Source organism: Benincasa hispida, chromosome 10 (assembly GCF_009727055.1).
Source record: "Benincasa hispida cultivar B227 chromosome 10, ASM972705v1, whole genome shotgun sequence".
NCBI classification, from domain to species: Eukaryota; Viridiplantae; Streptophyta; class Magnoliopsida; order Cucurbitales; family Cucurbitaceae; genus Benincasa; species Benincasa hispida.
This window is the reverse complement of record NC_052358.1, coordinates 2857795-2875372: the sequence shown is the minus strand read 5'-3', so window position 1 is coordinate 2875372 and position 17578 is coordinate 2857795. Positions and strand designations below refer to the sequence as shown.

At 32.0% G+C, this 17578-nt stretch overlaps 2 protein-coding genes and 2 non-coding genes across 4 annotated transcripts; 2 read left to right on the top strand and 2 right to left on the bottom strand.

Annotated features, from left to right (window-relative positions):
• Positions 1-2544: 2544 nt before the first annotated feature.
• On the top strand, positions 2545-2617 carry TRNAV-UAC. The gene has a single exon. It is a non-coding gene; the product is annotated as a tRNA-Val (tRNA).
• A 60-nt stretch (positions 2618-2677) lies between these two features.
• TRNAV-UAC lies at positions 2678-2750 on the top strand. Its single transcript has one exon. It is a non-coding gene; the product is annotated as a tRNA-Val (tRNA).
• A 4503-nt stretch (positions 2751-7253) lies between these two features.
• On the bottom strand, positions 7254-7700 carry LOC120087838. The gene is made up of 2 exons (XM_039044770.1): positions 7591-7700; positions 7254-7499 (listed from the first exon to the last, which is right to left on the bottom strand). Exons 1-2 carry the CDS (start codon positions 7671-7673, stop codon positions 7373-7375), a joined length of 210 nt encoding a protein of 69 aa, XP_038900698.1. The 5' UTR covers positions 7674-7700; the 3' UTR covers positions 7254-7372.
• Positions 7701-13907: 6207 nt separating this feature from the next.
• LOC120089486 (cyclin-dependent kinases regulatory subunit 1-like) lies at positions 13908-15488 on the bottom strand. The gene is made up of 3 exons (XM_039046971.1): positions 15305-15488; positions 15136-15196; positions 13908-14352 (listed from the first exon to the last, which is right to left on the bottom strand). The coding sequence occupies exons 1-3, from the start codon at positions 15355-15357 to the stop codon at positions 14197-14199; spliced, it is 270 nt and encodes an 89-aa protein (XP_038902899.1). The 5' UTR covers positions 15358-15488; the 3' UTR covers positions 13908-14196.
• Between the last annotated feature and the right edge of the window lie 2090 nt (positions 15489-17578).

Here is a 17578-nt window from a genome sequence, read left to right as displayed (position 1 = left end):
CCAGAGAATCATAGTTGGCGTCGAAGTAGACAACATGATGGAAAAGTTGAACGTAGACCTCCACTAGTCAAAATGAATGGAGAAGAGATATTACAATAAATAAATACGCTAAACTTTTTTATGCTTAGCAAACATCCATCGAAGCAAGATAAAAAAAGAAAGTGAATTCTAAACTGGACTAAGAAAAGTATTTTTTTCCAACTTCCATATTGGTCCAGACTATTGTTACGACATAAATTGGATGTAATGCATATTGAAAAAAACATATGCGAAAATTTGTTGGGCACATTGTTAAATATTGAAGGAAAAACAAAGGATACAACGAACGCTCGATCAGACTTACAAGATTTGAAGATAAGAAAGGACCTACACTTGATATAGGTCGATAACAGATTTATAAAACCACACGCAGCTTACACATTAAAGAATGGTGAACGAATTTCGTTTTGTAAGTATTTGAAATCAATGAATTTCCTTGATGGATTCGTATATAACATATCACGATGTATGAATGACAAAGATGGAAAAATATCAGGGCTGAAAACACACGACTGTCATGTGTTGCTTCACAGATTACTCCCTATTGGTATTCGAGCATACCTACCGAAGAACGTATCCACTGCTATTGTTGAGTTGTGTATATTCTTTCACAACTTATGTGCAAAGACAATATGTGTAAGTGATTTGAACAGACTATAAGCAAAAATCATAGTCATACTTTATAAATTGAAGAGAATATTCTCACCTGCCTTTTTCGATGTAATGGTACACCTTGTAGCTCATCTACCATATGAAACCAAAGTGGTGGGTCCAATTAGTTACAGTTGGATGTATCCTATTGAAAGAAGTTTACGAACATTAAAAAAATTTATACGGAACAAAGCATGTCCCAAGGGGTCTATAGCAGAAGTATATGCAATGAATGAATCATGGAACTTCTGCTCGCGATATCTAAGTGGAATTGAAATGAGATTCAATAGAAATAAACGAAATGATGATAACATTCTCGATCACGAGATATTTGGTGAATTTGAATTATTTAGGCAGAGGGTACGACCATTAGGGGCGTCAACTTTACGGATGCTATCAGCGGAGGAAAAGCGTATTGCACATTGGTACATTTTCAACAACTGTAAAGAAATAATAGACTATCGCAAGTATGTTTCAAACTTTTTCCTTTTCTAAATTCTAGGGTATCTCCTTTGATATAACATTTAAATGATCAATTTTGTAGGCAATATTTGAGGTTAATTCATCGTGAAGCTCAAAACGCCTCTGACTTATATATAAAACATCAACGCAAATTTTCCGATTGGTTCAAATCTCATGTATACATAGTCAGGGATGATTCATTTTTTGTAATCATTTTAATGTTCAGGAGGTTCCATGAGGTTCCATGTTTGTCATGGGGTGTTGTGGTGGGGGAATTGAGATAAACCATTTTGGGGACAAATTTGAGTTTTATGTGTGTTGGTCATTTGGGAGGTTACATATTTGTCGTGGGGGGTGGGTAGAGTTTCATTACATCCGTTTTGTCCTTGAACTTGGCTATCTTGTATATTTATGAATGTTTACGAAGTTTAATGTGTTGGCTATCTTGTGTATTTGTGAAACTTGAGGCTGAGTGGCGAACGTGTGATGACAACGACAGTGCTTCGCGATAAAACGAAATTCCTTTTCTTTTCCTTAACATCCAAATCTATTTGGAGCCTAATTTCAAACATATGTACTTATATATATTCCATAACTCTTTCTAAACCCAACTTAAAATGAACTTCCAAATTTTATATTGCAATTATCTCTCAACAATTGAAATCTACCAACAATAAATCTGACATAAAATTCCAACCTCCAAATCCTCGAAATTCATAAAACTTTTATCAATTAAATCCAAAATTTCAGATTTTCCTCCAATATTTCAACCTCAAATATAAATTCACCCATTGAATTGAATTCAAATTTTAAATCTTAAACAACTAATTTAAATCGGATTATCTTAGTTTCAATAATTGAATTTAGCCTCAACACTCAATATAATACCCAAATAATTTAAGATAATTAAATAAAAATTACCTAAAAAATTGGTCGTCACATCTCTACTTTTTAAAAACGTTTATCTTTAGTTTCTATATTTTCAATTTTATCATTTTAGTTATTGAACTTTTACTTTATAAAATGATTACCATGTGAGTCGATTCTCTTTCATTTTTATCTCATTCTTTCTATTTTATCATGATACTTCATTTACTAATTTTTTTTAAAAAATTATACCATAACTTATATTAAATGATTTTTATCGTGTCAAAACTTTATATATTGAGGATAATATGATCCGTTGTTAAAAAGTATGTGGCCCAAAAAAGAATACTTTAAGTATTAGATCGAAATAAACAAAAGTTGAGAATATATTGATCAAAACAAACTTTTAACTTTTAACTTTAGTTTAAAAATAAAGTATGATTTGAGAGGTGAAAAAGGTCAAACTTTGAACTTAAAATTATTAACTATTTATATATTTAAAGTTACTGCCTTTATCATCGCTGAGTTGCTGTGGTGTAGTGGTTATCACGTCAGTCTTACACACTGAAGGTCCCCAGTTCGATCCTGGGCAGTAACATTTTATACTACAACTTTTTTAAATGCATTATTTATTATCTTACGAATTTAAGCACATCCAGTTGCTGTGGTGTAGTGGTTATCACGTTAGTCTTACACACTAAAGGTCCCCAGTTCGATCTTGGGCAGCAACATTTTTTGTTTACAATTTTCAAACCATTTTTGTTTAATAGTAATGACATTTTCTCTTCATCCATTTTCCAGAAGCTTTAAAAAAAAAAAAAAAAATCTGTGATATGGATATGATTAATTTTTCCTAAGTTCAGCAACATTTTTGTGTAACTAAATTTACTGTCACTCAACATCCTTCTTAATCATACGTTAGTGAAAGTGATTTTTAGATAAAAGGATGTCTATTATTTTAAAAATTACATCAAAATATTTATTTTAAAATTTAAATCAATTTTGATGATATGAAAATCTGATCTAGAGGTATAAATTTAAATATTAAACTAACTAAAAGGGTTTTAAAACTTTTTAACATGTTCTAATATATTAATGCTATTTAAGGCGTGAGATTTTGTTTAAAAAAAGCATTGGAATTTGAACCTACAAGAGAAATTTACCTACGCCAAGCCAGATACTTCAGCTCTATTTGATTTTTAATTTTTAGTTTTTTAAATTTGTGCTTATTTTTTTCTCAATTTCTTTGCTCACACGAGATTTTCGTGAAATTTGTTTCGTGGAGTTAAACTTGTATTGATGTTGATTTGATACGGATGTGGTTCGATCTCTAATACTTTATCTGAAACGAGTGATATTCTTAAAGTTGAAGTATTGAAAATTTTTTTGTATCTTAAAACTTGAACTTCAAAGAATGGTTCAGTCCTCAGGAGTCAATAGGTCTTCTGATTATAGTCCCTAAGCTCTCAAGTGTAGAATTACTAACTCCTTCAAATGAAGAGAACTCCTCTAAATAGAGTTCTTTGGTGGGTTGGGTTTGGGCTTAGTTGGTCCATGAACCTGACTCTTGGGCTCAACTAATTGGATTTTGACCTTATTTGACATTTTGGTCAAATTAAGTATAGTTTTGGGCTTAATTGGACTTAAGCTCAAATAATAATGTCAAATTGGGCCTAATATATTTTACTCAATCCAATGGTCATGATAAAAACAAATGGTATTATCGAAATCTATCAATTTATGTTTTCAATTTCAATTTGGGGCACATGTCAACTTTTAGTTGGTCTCAAATTTGATTTGTCCTTAATTTAAGAAATGATGTAGCAATTTGTGATCGATCCAAAATTTTTCATTCAACAGACGCTCCCTCTTTAAGATTTATGCACATGTATGAATGGATGAATCTAAAAAAAGATAAAAGTTGGAATCAAAATACAAGTTATTTGCTCTTGAGTTTGACTCTATTTGATGTGTCAAATTAATCAAACTATGAATTTAAGACATAAGTTTGATTAAAATTTGGGATGAAGTTTGGAATATAACCAAATTTTAATTTGAGATAATTTTTTTGTCTTAACAACAATTTAATTTGCTTGAGGATAAACTTGAACGATTTGATTTTGGGATAAAATTTGGAGTATGACCAAGTTTTGGTTCGAGATAAAATAGACGTTTAATCCAAAAATTGATTTGCTTCGATTTGATTTGAAAACAAATGTCAAATATTTGAATTTGGAATAAATTTGGGAATAAATAGAAGTCTTATTCTAAATTCTAAGTTGATTTGAGAGTATAAATTCAAACTTAATAAATAAAATTTGGGATGAAATTTGGTGATATGGCCCAACTTTAATTTGACTTCAAATGAGGTTCAGCCCAATTTAATTTGAGGATAAAGCCTAAACTTCTACTCTAAATTTGGGATAAATTTTGAATTATCCCAAATTTTAATTTAATTTGACCTTTTTTTTATTACAACTTTGTGGTTCAAACCAATTTAATTTTGTTTAATATAAAGAATCCCAATTCGAATAATTTGAATAAAATCCGGCCAAATAACTACATCAATAAGTTGAACTATAAGATATTTAAGTGGACTGAGTTAAATTCTCCCAATTTCAAGAGGAATTTCAAGATTTGATTCACCAGAAGATTTGGTTCGAGGCAAAATCCAACAAGGATTTAAATTTAGACTCGTCTATAAACTTGACCAATCCGTACTTCAATTGTCCTATTCTACGTTAAAAAGTTTAGGAAAGTCATGGGTTTGTCTTTCATTGAAAGGGTTTAGAAAAGTTATGGACTCTAAGTGTTAACGTATTTAAATAATAATATGTATAATTAAAATATGGGATATATATGTAGATTAATTTGTATCACATTAGTTATTCTATTAGATTGGACCTTATTATATGATCTAACTAATTACGACCCTAGATTTCTAATTGAGTATGGACTTAATGGGTAGAAATACATTAACAATTGAACTCTATATAAAGAGACCTTAGACTATAGTCCCCAATATACCAAAACAATAAGCACTCAGTCTCTTTTTAATCCCATCTAGAGAGATACCCCACTTAGGGCATTCAAAGTTTTGGTCGAGGAAGACAATAGCCACCTTATAATTGCCACCAAGTTTGCAATGGAATACAGTATGTTATTATTGACAAGTTAGCATGAATCCTAGGGTTATATCTATTCAATATAGATTTAAAATAATTATGCTAATACTAAGCACTATAAATGGAGCCCATGCCTTTGAATTTCAGTGTTTCAGTTAAAAATATTTTAAGCTTGAGTGTGCTAACTGTAATTAAATTTCCTTTGTGTATTCTCTAGTTTGAGAGTGGGAAAAAGGCGTGAGTAGTATAAAAGATTTGAGAGAGTGCTCTTATAGTGAATTGCTTTCTAGTGGTTCGTAGTTTTTTTCGAGTTGGGAGTTTTCCACACAAATTCATGTGTTTCTATTTTATTATTTCTTTTAATTTCTCTGTTTTATAAGTGAGAGGTTTTTCCCAACAGGTGATATCAGAGCTTTAGATTCAGAGTTTCTTAATTTTCTGAGTATGTTTTGTGCTTGCAGCATTGTCTGAGCTTCCACATCAGAAAAGAATTCTTGAAACGGGCAACGATATTGTAAATAGTATGAGTTGTTCACTATTTGCTAATTTGCTAGAAATGAAGTAGATGTATGGCAAACTTGGTATAGTTTGATGTAGATAAATTTGATGGAATGATCAACTTCGACTTATCACAAGTACAAGTCAAGAATGTGTTAATCCAATATGGATTATACGAGTGCAAGGCAAGTGGTGATGATGGCCCTATGCAGTCCAAAAATGATTCCAGTAGAGATTCAAAAAAGAGAGTCTTCGAGCATAAGATAAGTTATCGGGAATGCAGAAAGTTTGGGCATTTGAAAAACAAAGTAGGTTCGTCAAAGGGCTCTAGATTTGATATTGATAGTGTCTTTCTTGTCAAGGAAGATGGTGATTTCCTCTGAAGAAGATGAAATTCATCCTTACGGTACCTGTTTTACCAGATAGAGGATGTGATGTTAGTAAATCCACAAGTTTGCACACGGCATTGACTTGACGATTATGCAAGGTCTATGGTGGAAGTTATGTCAATGGTTACTTTCAGGTGAGCTAAGTAGGTAGAAATTGCACCATAAATATCAGTAAGATTTATCGACATGTGATGAAAAAGGAAAATCTTGGAATGTGATATTTCAAGTGGTCTATTTTCTATGGTGAAGTAAGTTATATGGATAAATAAATTTGAAGTAAATATGATTTTAATACAATAAATTATAGTTTCTCACAACTCTATTTGGGGGTGATTCAATATTTCCCTTACAAATAAGGAAAACTTTTGATTTCTATTTTCCTATCAACAAATCAATAACTTAGAATTAGAAATTGTTAAATTGATATGTTCGTAAAAATAAAATCTTGATATGGGACCGTTTAATTTAATGTTTGAAAGAGTCCAAGAATTTTGATAAACAATAAATTCAATTCAAAATTTTGAGCGAAATTAATTATTTAACTATCAAATAATAATATTAATTAAATTATTAATTACAAATATTTGTAAAATGAATAATTTATAATTAAAGTTACTTGATTACATAATTTGATGTATCAATATAATGAATTTATATAAATATGATATACTAATTAATAAAACAATCAAAATCAGTTCGAAAAGAATAAATATAACATTTAGTGAATAAAAAATAATGAATTATGATTAATTATGCTAAACTATTTATAATTATTAAAAAAAGTCTCATAAATTATTAATGATAATGATAATTAATTAATTATTGGTGATTTAATAATATCAATGCATCGTTTATTATGTAATTAATTTATTTATTTATGGATGTAGAGTAGTTAAATTCAAATATTATAATTTAAAATTTAATATAATTTTCTAAATTATAAATTTAATATTCATATATTAATTAATTTTAATAGTATAAAATAAAAGAATAAATTCATGTATTAAAAAGGGGATAAAGTTGACATCAAGAAAACTCATGCTTTTGGATGGATATCGTCCATGGGTATAAGGATGAGAGTAGCTTATTTTCATGTTTAAAGGTTCAAAACTTGTGCCAGACAATGATTTGTATCTCTTACCCATTTCTACCCTTATTCCCATCTCAATTCCCTCAATCCAAAAGTCCTATATAGACATCAATATTTTGATCTACACGGATTTCTAAATCAAGTGAACTACTGTTTTTCCATAAGAAGGGAAAAAATTTAATGTAGTATTCTTCTACATTGAAATAAACCAACACATACATTACTGAAAAGAAGCAAGATTAAGAAGAAAATCACTTCTTGGAGTAAGTTTGATGGTCAGGTCCCACGTCTCGGGAACCAGTGTTTATATAAGGACCTCGAAAAGTGGCTTGCGGTGGTAGTGGCTTTGCCGAATCTATAACTGGCTTTTTCGAAGACCTGAATCACAATCCTTTTCAACATTAACTTACAACTTTCAGAGTTTAAAAGGCATAAGATTGTCAATAGCAGCCATGAGTCTTTCACTTACGCCATGTAAAAGGGAAATGCTAATCCAGCAGATGCAAAGGCTATCAACCCGATGGCAACAATCAAATTCCGACGCCGTGTCATCGAGTTTTCTGCAAGTGATCTGGAAAGAAACCTACAAAATGAGTGAAAGTTTCCAAGTAATTCAATCTAATCTCATATTTTTTATGGTACTTCTGATTTAATGGCAAAGAGGAGGAAAAAAGGATTCATCATTCAATTTAAGAATGAGAAAAGAGCCACCACCCCTCCTACCCACAGATAGTATTATTCTTAGAAATAGCATTCTTGCTTATTTCAATGATCCTCAATACAGAAGAAATAGTTTAGAAACTAGTAAATATGGGATTATAGGGGTGCATCCAAAAAGATGTTGATTGCATATCGAGGAGAAGAGGACTAATGGGAATATAAAGGCCTATTTGGATTGGCTTTTTAGGTGATTAAAAAAGTGTTTCTAAGTGCCAAAAAAAAACAATTTTAAACACTTGAAAGTCAATCCAAATAGACCCTAAGTCCGTGGTCGGCAAGTAAAGAAGATAAATAAATTGGCAAACATTTCAAATTGCTTCTTTTTTATTATTTATTTATTTATTTATTTATTTTACTTCTAATAAATAACAGATCTTTTGGTTTTAAAAAGTGCCACAAAAAGGCCTCAAGTACATATCATCAGCTACAAAGGTTAAGGAGAGAACAAAACGCAGGAACCAAGACAGCAAGGAACAGCAAGGAAAAGAAGAGAAACATTTTAGATGAAATTAAGATTCTGTAAACTTAACCTACAAAGAATTTTATCATACAAGAAAGCACCAACCACCTTGAATTGACAAGAGGAAGGAAATGCTTTACAGAAATCAAATGAAGGCTCAACAACATGCTACATATGATATATTGACAACAAGTTTACTTCTAACGACACCAACTTTATACAACGATTGGTCAATTGATAAGAACATCTTCCGAATTTCTCGTCCACAATATATCAGATTGAAACAAGTGTATCAGATACTCTGACTTTGAGAACATTATGAACACAACTAATCATTTCTTATCCAAAAAATAAAAAATAAAATGAATACAACTATATTGAACAACAAAAGAACGAAAATATCACAATGATCAGGTTCCATAATTTTCTACACAACAGGAGATGTAAAATGAAGACTCCTGTAATCATGCAGCATTCTCAATTAATGACCAATAAAGCTAAATAAATTAATAACAATCCACAAGTACTAGCAAATCATAACACTTCTGCAGCTAATCTTAAACTGAGAAGCCTAAGCCTCCATCTCCATGGACACATATACTGATACACAAATACAGGCACAAAAGAAAGATGGTTGAGCTCCAGGCACAACTTTATTCCACTAATTGGCAATGAAATGCAAGTGTGAATTACAAATATTTGGTTAGGTTAAATCACCGACCCAAAAACTTAAGTTTATGGCGCTTTAACACCAGGAGTGAAAACAACCTTGCAAAAGTTTGAATAAAGGACTTGATTAACTCAAAAATTTAGGTTGATTGGTGAAGATAAATTTAAAATTATATTAACAATATAACAGCCTACTTTGTCCATAATTGATAATGCAATTCATACATTTAGCAGGCACAAAATCTACCCATGCGGCTAAAAACCATTAGAATCAATAGAAAAAAATGTTCATAGGAACTATTGGCAATAAAAGCAACATCATAGGAATCGAGAAACATGAGCAGTACAAGTTAATTGAACAAAACGAATTTAACAACGGGCTCGGCCAATTCTTAGCCAAAACAGTTAAGTAAAAGCAAAACCCTAGCTGGAAACAAGAAGATGGCGACCGTACCAAAGGATTTGGGGTTGAGTTGAGAGTGATAACGATTGAAATCAGGAGAAACTTCTTCAAAGGGCAAACGCCGAGAGGGACCCGATACAGAATTTGTTGATCTGAGGGGCTCAGCCTTGGGCCAACCCAGGGCGTGGAAAATGAAATAAGGTAATTGTTTTAAACCGAAAATACTTTTAAAAATGACAAAACTATCGGTGAACTAAAAATCAAATCAAACCAATCGAATTTTATGAATAAGAGATTCAAACTGTTGTCCAATAAAATACAAACCAATCATTGGTTTTTATTTAGTTAGGTTATTCAAATATTAATTTTTATATCTATTCTTTTTTAACTGATTCTTTTTGCTAATATTAAATACCCTTTTTGTTGGTAGGTTTAGACCTTTGGTCTCACCATTTTATTCTTGCTTTTGAATTTAATTTTAATTTAGTCTTTTATGTTTAAGAATCTTACCTACTAGATTTAGCACGGAACCTGTGAGTGTCTGTGTTTCTATTTGATCCCTAAAATTCAAGATCTACCCTTTTACTTATCATTTTCACTAAATACTCATTTTTTATCTTAAATATTAATGTATATTAATTAGTTTAAAATAATTAAATTAATTATAAGTAAATTAATTTTCACTCATTTTTTATTACTATTAAAATTAATTTGAAATGTCCATATCATAATTATTTTAAATTTGTTAACTAAAAGATAATGTTAAAGATTGAAAGTGAACATTAGTAAAAACCAAAAGTAAAATTGCAAACTATTGAAACTTAAGGACCAAATGAAAATAAATTCAAAATTTTATGATAAAATATGATTAAAAAAACTTATAAATCAAATAGATATTAAACTAAGAAATGCATTATTAAAATGTTACACTTAAAAATTTAGAGAATAAATAAAAACTAGACCAAAAGAAGTAGTGAGAAAAATAGTATATTTTCCCCCTGTTTCTTAAGTACAAAATATAGTTAATATGATACATATGTAATGAATAGGTAAGATAGAGTCTTTACAAAAATTTAACTCGTCATAATAATTACTAGTACCCTTTGAAAAAAAAATATATATTGGCACAATTTTTTGGTTTAATTTTAATTTTAAAATCTTTATTAGATTTTGTCAGACACAATAAAATGTTAAGTTTTTATAATATTTGGTATTTCATTTTAAAAATTACGTTCACAACTTCTTCACTATAGTTTTTATATTTCCTAATTATACAATTTAGTTTATCGTAAAATTCTGGATAAATAAAACAAGTTTCTAAAAAAAAAAACCTGATTTTGTTTTTTAAACGCTCTTAGAAAAATAAATAACAAACTACAAAAATCACATAAAAGTAATATTTATACAATTAATTTTCAATAATAATAATAATAATAATAAAAAGTCAAATGGTTACATCTAGACATGGCCTAATTTTTGAAACATTAAAATATCATTTTGGTCCCTATATTCTACCTTATTCAACTTTAGTTTATGTACTTTCAAATATTTAATTTTAATATTCATATTTTTAATAAATCTTAAACTTAGTTTTTAATATTAATTTAAACTAACTTCTTGATGCTAAATTTAAAATTTATTAAAAGTAAACTAAAATTAAACATTTTAAAATCTATAGAATAAAGTTGAAGAACCTTCAAAATGCATTGATGAAACTAGTATTTTGACTTTAATAAATATAACTCAAAATCTATAGACTAAAGTTGAGATTAAATATTTTAAGATTCATCTCATTTTGATCGGTCAAAAAAATAGAACATAATTTAATTAATATACAATATTTATTATCAATCTCGCGTTTCGATCTCATTGTATTGAAAAGAAAAAAAAAAAAGATTGGGGGGGCGGGAAATTTTGTTTGGCTTGCCATCGTGTAATTGACCGGCTCACCAAATTTGGAACTCAAAGCATTTTACCTGTCATTGACCCTCTCTCTCACCGAAGCGAAACCCCAAAGAAACTCCAATCTAATCGTCCCAACTCCCCATCCCCCCCCCATGTCAACGCTCCGCCGTTCACCGCCGTCCAACGCCTCTCCCGAAACCCTAACCCTAACCCTAACCCAATCCAACAATCAAACCGATCAACTCCATTTCACCGACGAAGATGAACTCAATCTCCTGAATTCCTACCTCCAAATCGCCAGATCTCAAAACCCCACCAAGAATTCTCAGCCCACTCTCGATTCTCCGACCTTTGACCGCCTCCAGACCGCTCTCGGCCCCAAATTCACCCACTCCCACATCGCCGATAAGCTCCACCGGCTCAAGCTCCTGTACCACAAATTCGCCAGAACAAAATCCTTCATCAAAACTCCCCACCACCGTCAGATCCTCGAGCTCGGCCGCTGCATCTGGGGAAAATCCCCCACACCTATAACAAGAAAACCACAGGTAATTTCACCTTCACGAGAACTTTCACGAAGAATCAAACAAAGGGCAGTTTCTAGTCTCTCAAGAAAAGAACGGGTTGGGGTTGATCTGAAGAACTTTCCCGTTCTTGTGGGTGAATTTTCTCGGCAATTTCCGGGTAATGGGGTGTGGAGAGAAGGGCTGAGGACAATGGAGGAGAAGATTTTGAAGGATATGAATGAGAAGTGGGTTTTGTTGCATATTGAAGGGGCAAAGCTTAAGGCAAGAAGGGCTGCATTATTACAGCAGCAACTTAGAATTACAGAGACTTCTGAAGAAGATGCGAATTAGAATTACGATTTGAAACAGTGTTACGTACGATAGATAGTTAGAGAAAGAGAGGCATTTTCTTACTGGCAATGTTGTTTCATTGTATTTACAATTATGGAAGTTAAATGCACTTGTTTTGTATTGTATGTATGTATTGTTGTTAAAATCAGATAGTTTGAGCACTTTTCTTGTTTTATAGCTTTTAAACAGATTCCTAATTAGAGTTTCAACTTCAAGTAATGATGCACTTAATACATTCTTCATTATTTAATTTTTAAGGAAAAGAGGGGGAAAAATCTTTTTTTTTTTTTACCTCAAATATCTTGGAAGAAAAGATTGGTCTTTACCTTTAGATTCAATTTTCACTAAAGCATCCAATAACTTTATTGGGTGAATTGCAACATGAAACCAAACCTAATGTCTTTGAAATCCTGTCATTTTCATACCAAAACAACTCACTAAGTGAACTAATAGCTTTCATTTAAGGTAAAAAGGGTAAAGCCAAGATGTCATATTTGAAACACAGGAGAGGATAAAATGCAGCAAATAAATCGGGAAAGCATACTAAATCAAGATTCGGAAGAGATCTAACCTTTTCAATGCTCAGGCCGTCGAGATTCATTTGAATCATTCAAATCTCTTTGACCTAAATGTTAAACCAAAGAATTTAAAACAAAATTTACACCATCTAAATGATAGTTGTATGGGAGCGTTTGGACCACCAATATGATTGCTGATAGTTGTATGGGAGTGTTTGATTCACCAACATGATTGAGTTCACTTAATATATTTCACCGACTCACCCCAACTTTCCCTTCCAATGTTTTCAAATGCTTCAACAACCACTTTTGATGACAACTCCGCAACCAACTTCAAGCTCCAACAACCATCTTTGATGACAATTCCGACAACCACTTTCACGTAATCAATTCTAGGTTCCGAAAACCACCTCCGACGACAAACTCTGACGACAAACTCCAATACCACTTTCACGCGTCAACTTCAAGCCCTATCAACCACCTCCAATTACAAACTCCACCAGCATAATCAACTTCAACAACCACTTCCGTCTATTATAACACTAATGACAGTTATCGACTATTATAACACGGATGACTATTAAGTAAAAAAAATGGTTGAAGAAATGTGATGACATTCCATTAGCTGCTAAGATGATAAGGGAAATGCAATTAAAAAAAACAATGACATTAACAATAAATAACAAGACATAGAAAAAGAAGATGAATGGAGAAAAATTAAGAATCAAAAGTTCTGATTCTCATTTTATTTAACCATATTTCTGCAAGAAATGTAGTAGGTCAATTGTTGTTCATTACCCAAAAAGAAAAAAAAAACTTTAAAAATTAAAAGAAACAAATTGCAATCCATATTTTATTCAAACAAATGAGTATAATTATTGAATTAAAAAAAAAAAACAAAAATAGTAATCACAAAAGCAAGTTATTTAGAATTCAAAAATTTACACCAAGTGGTATAATTCCACGAACATGAACCCCATATATCCTATCTCATCTCAATTCAGCACTTCAAACAGCCCTATACAGTAAAAAATCTCACTTTCCCTTTCACAAGTTCTGATAAGCAAGCAGTACGCTAAAGTGGTAGAAATTCTCAAGCCTAGATGTTGCAAGAATGAACTAATGTAGCCTCATAAAAGAAAAGGAGCAAGAATGCAAGATCATGATTCATAATCAACATAATCCATGTTTTTTCTAAAAACCATAAAATTGGGAAGTCACACAAAGATGAAGCATAAAAATAATTCAGCAATGTACAGAAAGTTAAGGATCAAGATCCATCAACACCATTGGTTCTATATCCATTGAATTGAATTGCAGAGTCTAGAAAAGATACAGAAGCATATGTATATATATAAGCCACCTCTACAACCATACAGAGTTCAGGGTAAACATGGAAACTCCTGCAGATTTTTAAAGTAGGAGGATTGACCACAGATACCAGGAAAGTGTGGACGGTTTTTCATTTTAAAACCATTACACGACTGAATATTAATTGCTTTCTTTCTCCCCAGTAGCATTTCACATAATCAGTGAAAAACAGTCATTTAGCAGCAAGCACATTTTGTTGAGCAAGATTCTCCTGCTGCTGTTGATAGTTTAGGGGCCTCCTGAATAGCATGATGTGCGGCTCGGGACGATGAATAGCATAGTGCACCCACCCACGACTCTGCTGAACTCCAATTGCACGCCACTCATTCTGCACAAAAGATTAAAGGGCTAAGTACATGTTTTGGAGTGATTTTGAAATAGTTATAATCACTTTTGTGATATTTAGTATCAATGTTCAACACGTCTTTATAAAGTCAAAATTGGTTTAGTGTTTGATTTTACACTCTTGAATGTAATTTTCATACCATCAAAATTGATTTTGAAATATTAAAACTATGTTTTGGAGTAATTTTAAACATGATAAAATTGATTTTGTTCTCAAAATCACTCTCAAACATGCCATAAGAGTATAACAACACGCTTCTATTAAATGAGTAGTCAAATAGATTTGGCAAATACCCTTTTGCTTAGTTCAAGAAGATATCTAAGAAAATCAAAAGGCATTGATGGAATAATAATATTCCTATGCCTACCACAGCGTTCATTGCTCACTAGTTTCATAGAGAGAACATACGATTGGACCAGAAGCGGTACAGTCTAATGAATAAGTCATAAGCGCTGGATTCTCAATCCTTTTTTCTTCTATGCGAAATACTCGAAACAATGGTTCAACTTTCATACAACCATCAGTCAAATAAAAGGGAGAGTATCAAGATCACATGAAAACTTTGAAATATTAGACAGAGGGGGGAAAGCTATAGACCGTACCATAAGTCAATAACAATTTCTTAGAGTCAAGTATGATACCCAAACCCGATTAAATAATCCAACTATTGAACCCAATTTATTCCTAAACAGTAAGAGAGAATACTTCCATCCGTAACAAAATCAAAATACATAATTTAAAAACTACGAAGACAGAATTGCTTACTTCCGAGAGCAGGCGATTCTTTGGAAGCAACTTTGCCACTTCGGGTGGAAGAACCACATGCCTGCCTCAATCAATCAATCCAGTCAGCCATACAAGACAAACAATGAACACCTCCAATACAAACAATCCTTCAAGACTGCGAGAAACTGAGAGAGTAAGAATACAATACCTGTACTCGTAAATGTCGTCGAAGTACTTCTCAGAGTACTGAATCTGACCCATCTATCACTGCGTAATCTTCGTTCTTTCAAAGGGAATTACAATACAATTAAGCGGATTCGATGGTTTCGATCGCTGAAGTGAAGCGACGTATGAACAGTAAACTCAGACTAAGCTAGGGCTCCAGAACTCGACGAAATGGCACATTATATATATGCACGCGGTTGGAAGTAATGAAATGCATAATTGGCCAATCATTATAAGCCACGTGTGACACAGTAGGGGCTTTTTTTCTTTTAATCTTTTTTAATTTTTACTGTGTGTTGGATCTTGGCCGAAGGAAACGAAAAAAAATAGTTTTTAAATGGGAAAATTAAAAGGATATTTTTGTTTAGGAAAATTAAAAACTATTTAGGAAAATATTTTTGTTTTCAAGCTATTTATAAAAATATTATTTTTTTTTAAATAAGTCAAGGGTTCAAAATTCGACCTAACGGTTCCTTTCATTTGTACGTCGAACTTTGAACCTCGACCTTGCCCTTCCTAATATTGTTGAATAATTTTTCCGGATTCTGTCATCTCAGCAAGTCTGACTAAATAACGAGCTAATGAATCTCTTTCTTTTTTCCACTTAACTTCCCTTTTTTTATTTTTAATTATTACACACTCCACCTTCTTTCTAATCCTTTTTTTTTTAATTTTCTATTTTATAAAAATAATTTCTAAAAATATTTTATTATTTTATTTAAACACTAAAAAGAATAAATTAAAAAAAATAATAACTCATAAAAATAAAAATAAATGTAAATTAAATATCTCATTTATACAAAAATAATTACAAAAATCAATGTGTCTCACAAGGCGGACGTCGTCAATTTCGAGCTGGTTGTTGTCGTCGACTTTGAACTTGAGGTTGCTCGGGTTCTTCTTGATGTTGCTCTGGTACCTCTGCAGGCGCTTCATAATATAAATATTCATTATGCTCTCCACGACCCCTACCATGTCCATGCACGTATGAAGACGAAGAACCAGCCTCTGAGTCATAATGTCCTGAACCAAATGCTGGCATCATCATCATCGGACTAACATAATTAGCTTGACTCTGCGTCTGCGTCATAGGGGGCAACTCTTCCACATTATGTGCAACCTCATCAAACTCATCCTCTTTCCGAACAGGTTCTCTACGTCTAGGAGCTGGTGGAGGAACAATAGGTATATCGAACATATAATGAATTTCCTCCATATAGCTTTGGTTGTCACTATATATAGCAAGAACCTGGTTCGGATCATTCGTAACCTCACGGAGTTTGATATTGTTCGATATCTGTGAATTATAAAACAATTAGACAATATTTAAAATAAATTTAAATTAAAAAAATTAGATAATATTCATTCATTTACCAGATGACCCACAACTGCTCCCGGACGAATGACGTAGCACCTTATGATATTATTATACCAATGAATATATTCTGGAGTGACATCTGTGTCAAATTGTTCAAGAGAAACCCTCACTGCAATAAACCTTACACGATAGTGCCATCGCACTACCAAATGTGCAACTTTTTTGGACCAATCTCCAGTTCTTAGGTCAATATCATGCAGTACGAGTTCAATATTATAAGACAATGGGACATCCTGCTGAAAACCGAATTGTCTCATCACCCTGTCAGGAAGATGCCTGTCACACCCCGCCCCCAGACCACCTTCTTAGCTCAGGAGAGGGATGCTACTGCAGTAGTTATCAACCCTTGAGTTGACACTTACTGCCTAATAATTCTTGCGGAATAACTCTGATACCATACTATAACTTATACACAGCGGAATGATTAAGTCAAGGAAATAAACTATAACAGATTAGGTAGGCCCATCTTTTATTACGATAGTGATATAACGTTTATACAACTTAAGGACTTAACAATAAAGTTTATAATGACAACCGTAAAAACCCTCCGGAAGTGTAATTATTGGGGCACGTGGCAAACCTTGGCCTTAGCACCACCCTGGAACTCCTCATCTTCCGCTACCTGGGGGGGGATTAAGAAAACATTTTGAAGAGTGTGAGCTACTAAGCCCAGTGAGTGGTTCTTTTAAGACGAAATTCACTTTGAAAATCATCATTTTTGGAAAATCAATCACATGGCAACACTCGCATTATAACTCATGCACAATCAAAGATATAATCATGCAACCAGTAATCTTTATCCCAAAAGCTACACGTAGCATGCATATCATATCATCAATCAATACAATCATCTATGAAAACCTTCCTATGACCCCAATT

Bases quoted from the DNA above. Each gene is read 5' to 3' on its own strand.
- LOC120087838 (XM_039044770.1), bottom strand. From the start codon at position 7,673: ATGACACGGCGTCGGAATTTGATTGTTGCCATCGGGTTGATAGCCTTT. The intron at 7,500-7,590 runs GTAAGTGAAAGA...ATTGTGATTCAG, and splicing joins GCATTTCCCTTTTACATGGC to GTCTTCGAAAAAGCCAGTTA.
- LOC120089486 (XM_039046971.1), bottom strand. From the start codon at position 15,357: ATGGGTCAGATTCAGTACTCTGAGAAGTACTTCGACGACATTTACGAG. The intron at 15,197-15,304 runs GTATTGTATTCT...TGATTGAGGCAG, and splicing joins GACGACATTTACGAGTACAG to GCATGTGGTTCTTCCACCCG. The intron at 14,353-15,135 runs GTAAGCAATTCT...TCTTTTGTGCAG, and splicing joins AGAATCGCCTGCTCTCGGAA to AATGAGTGGCGTGCAATTGG.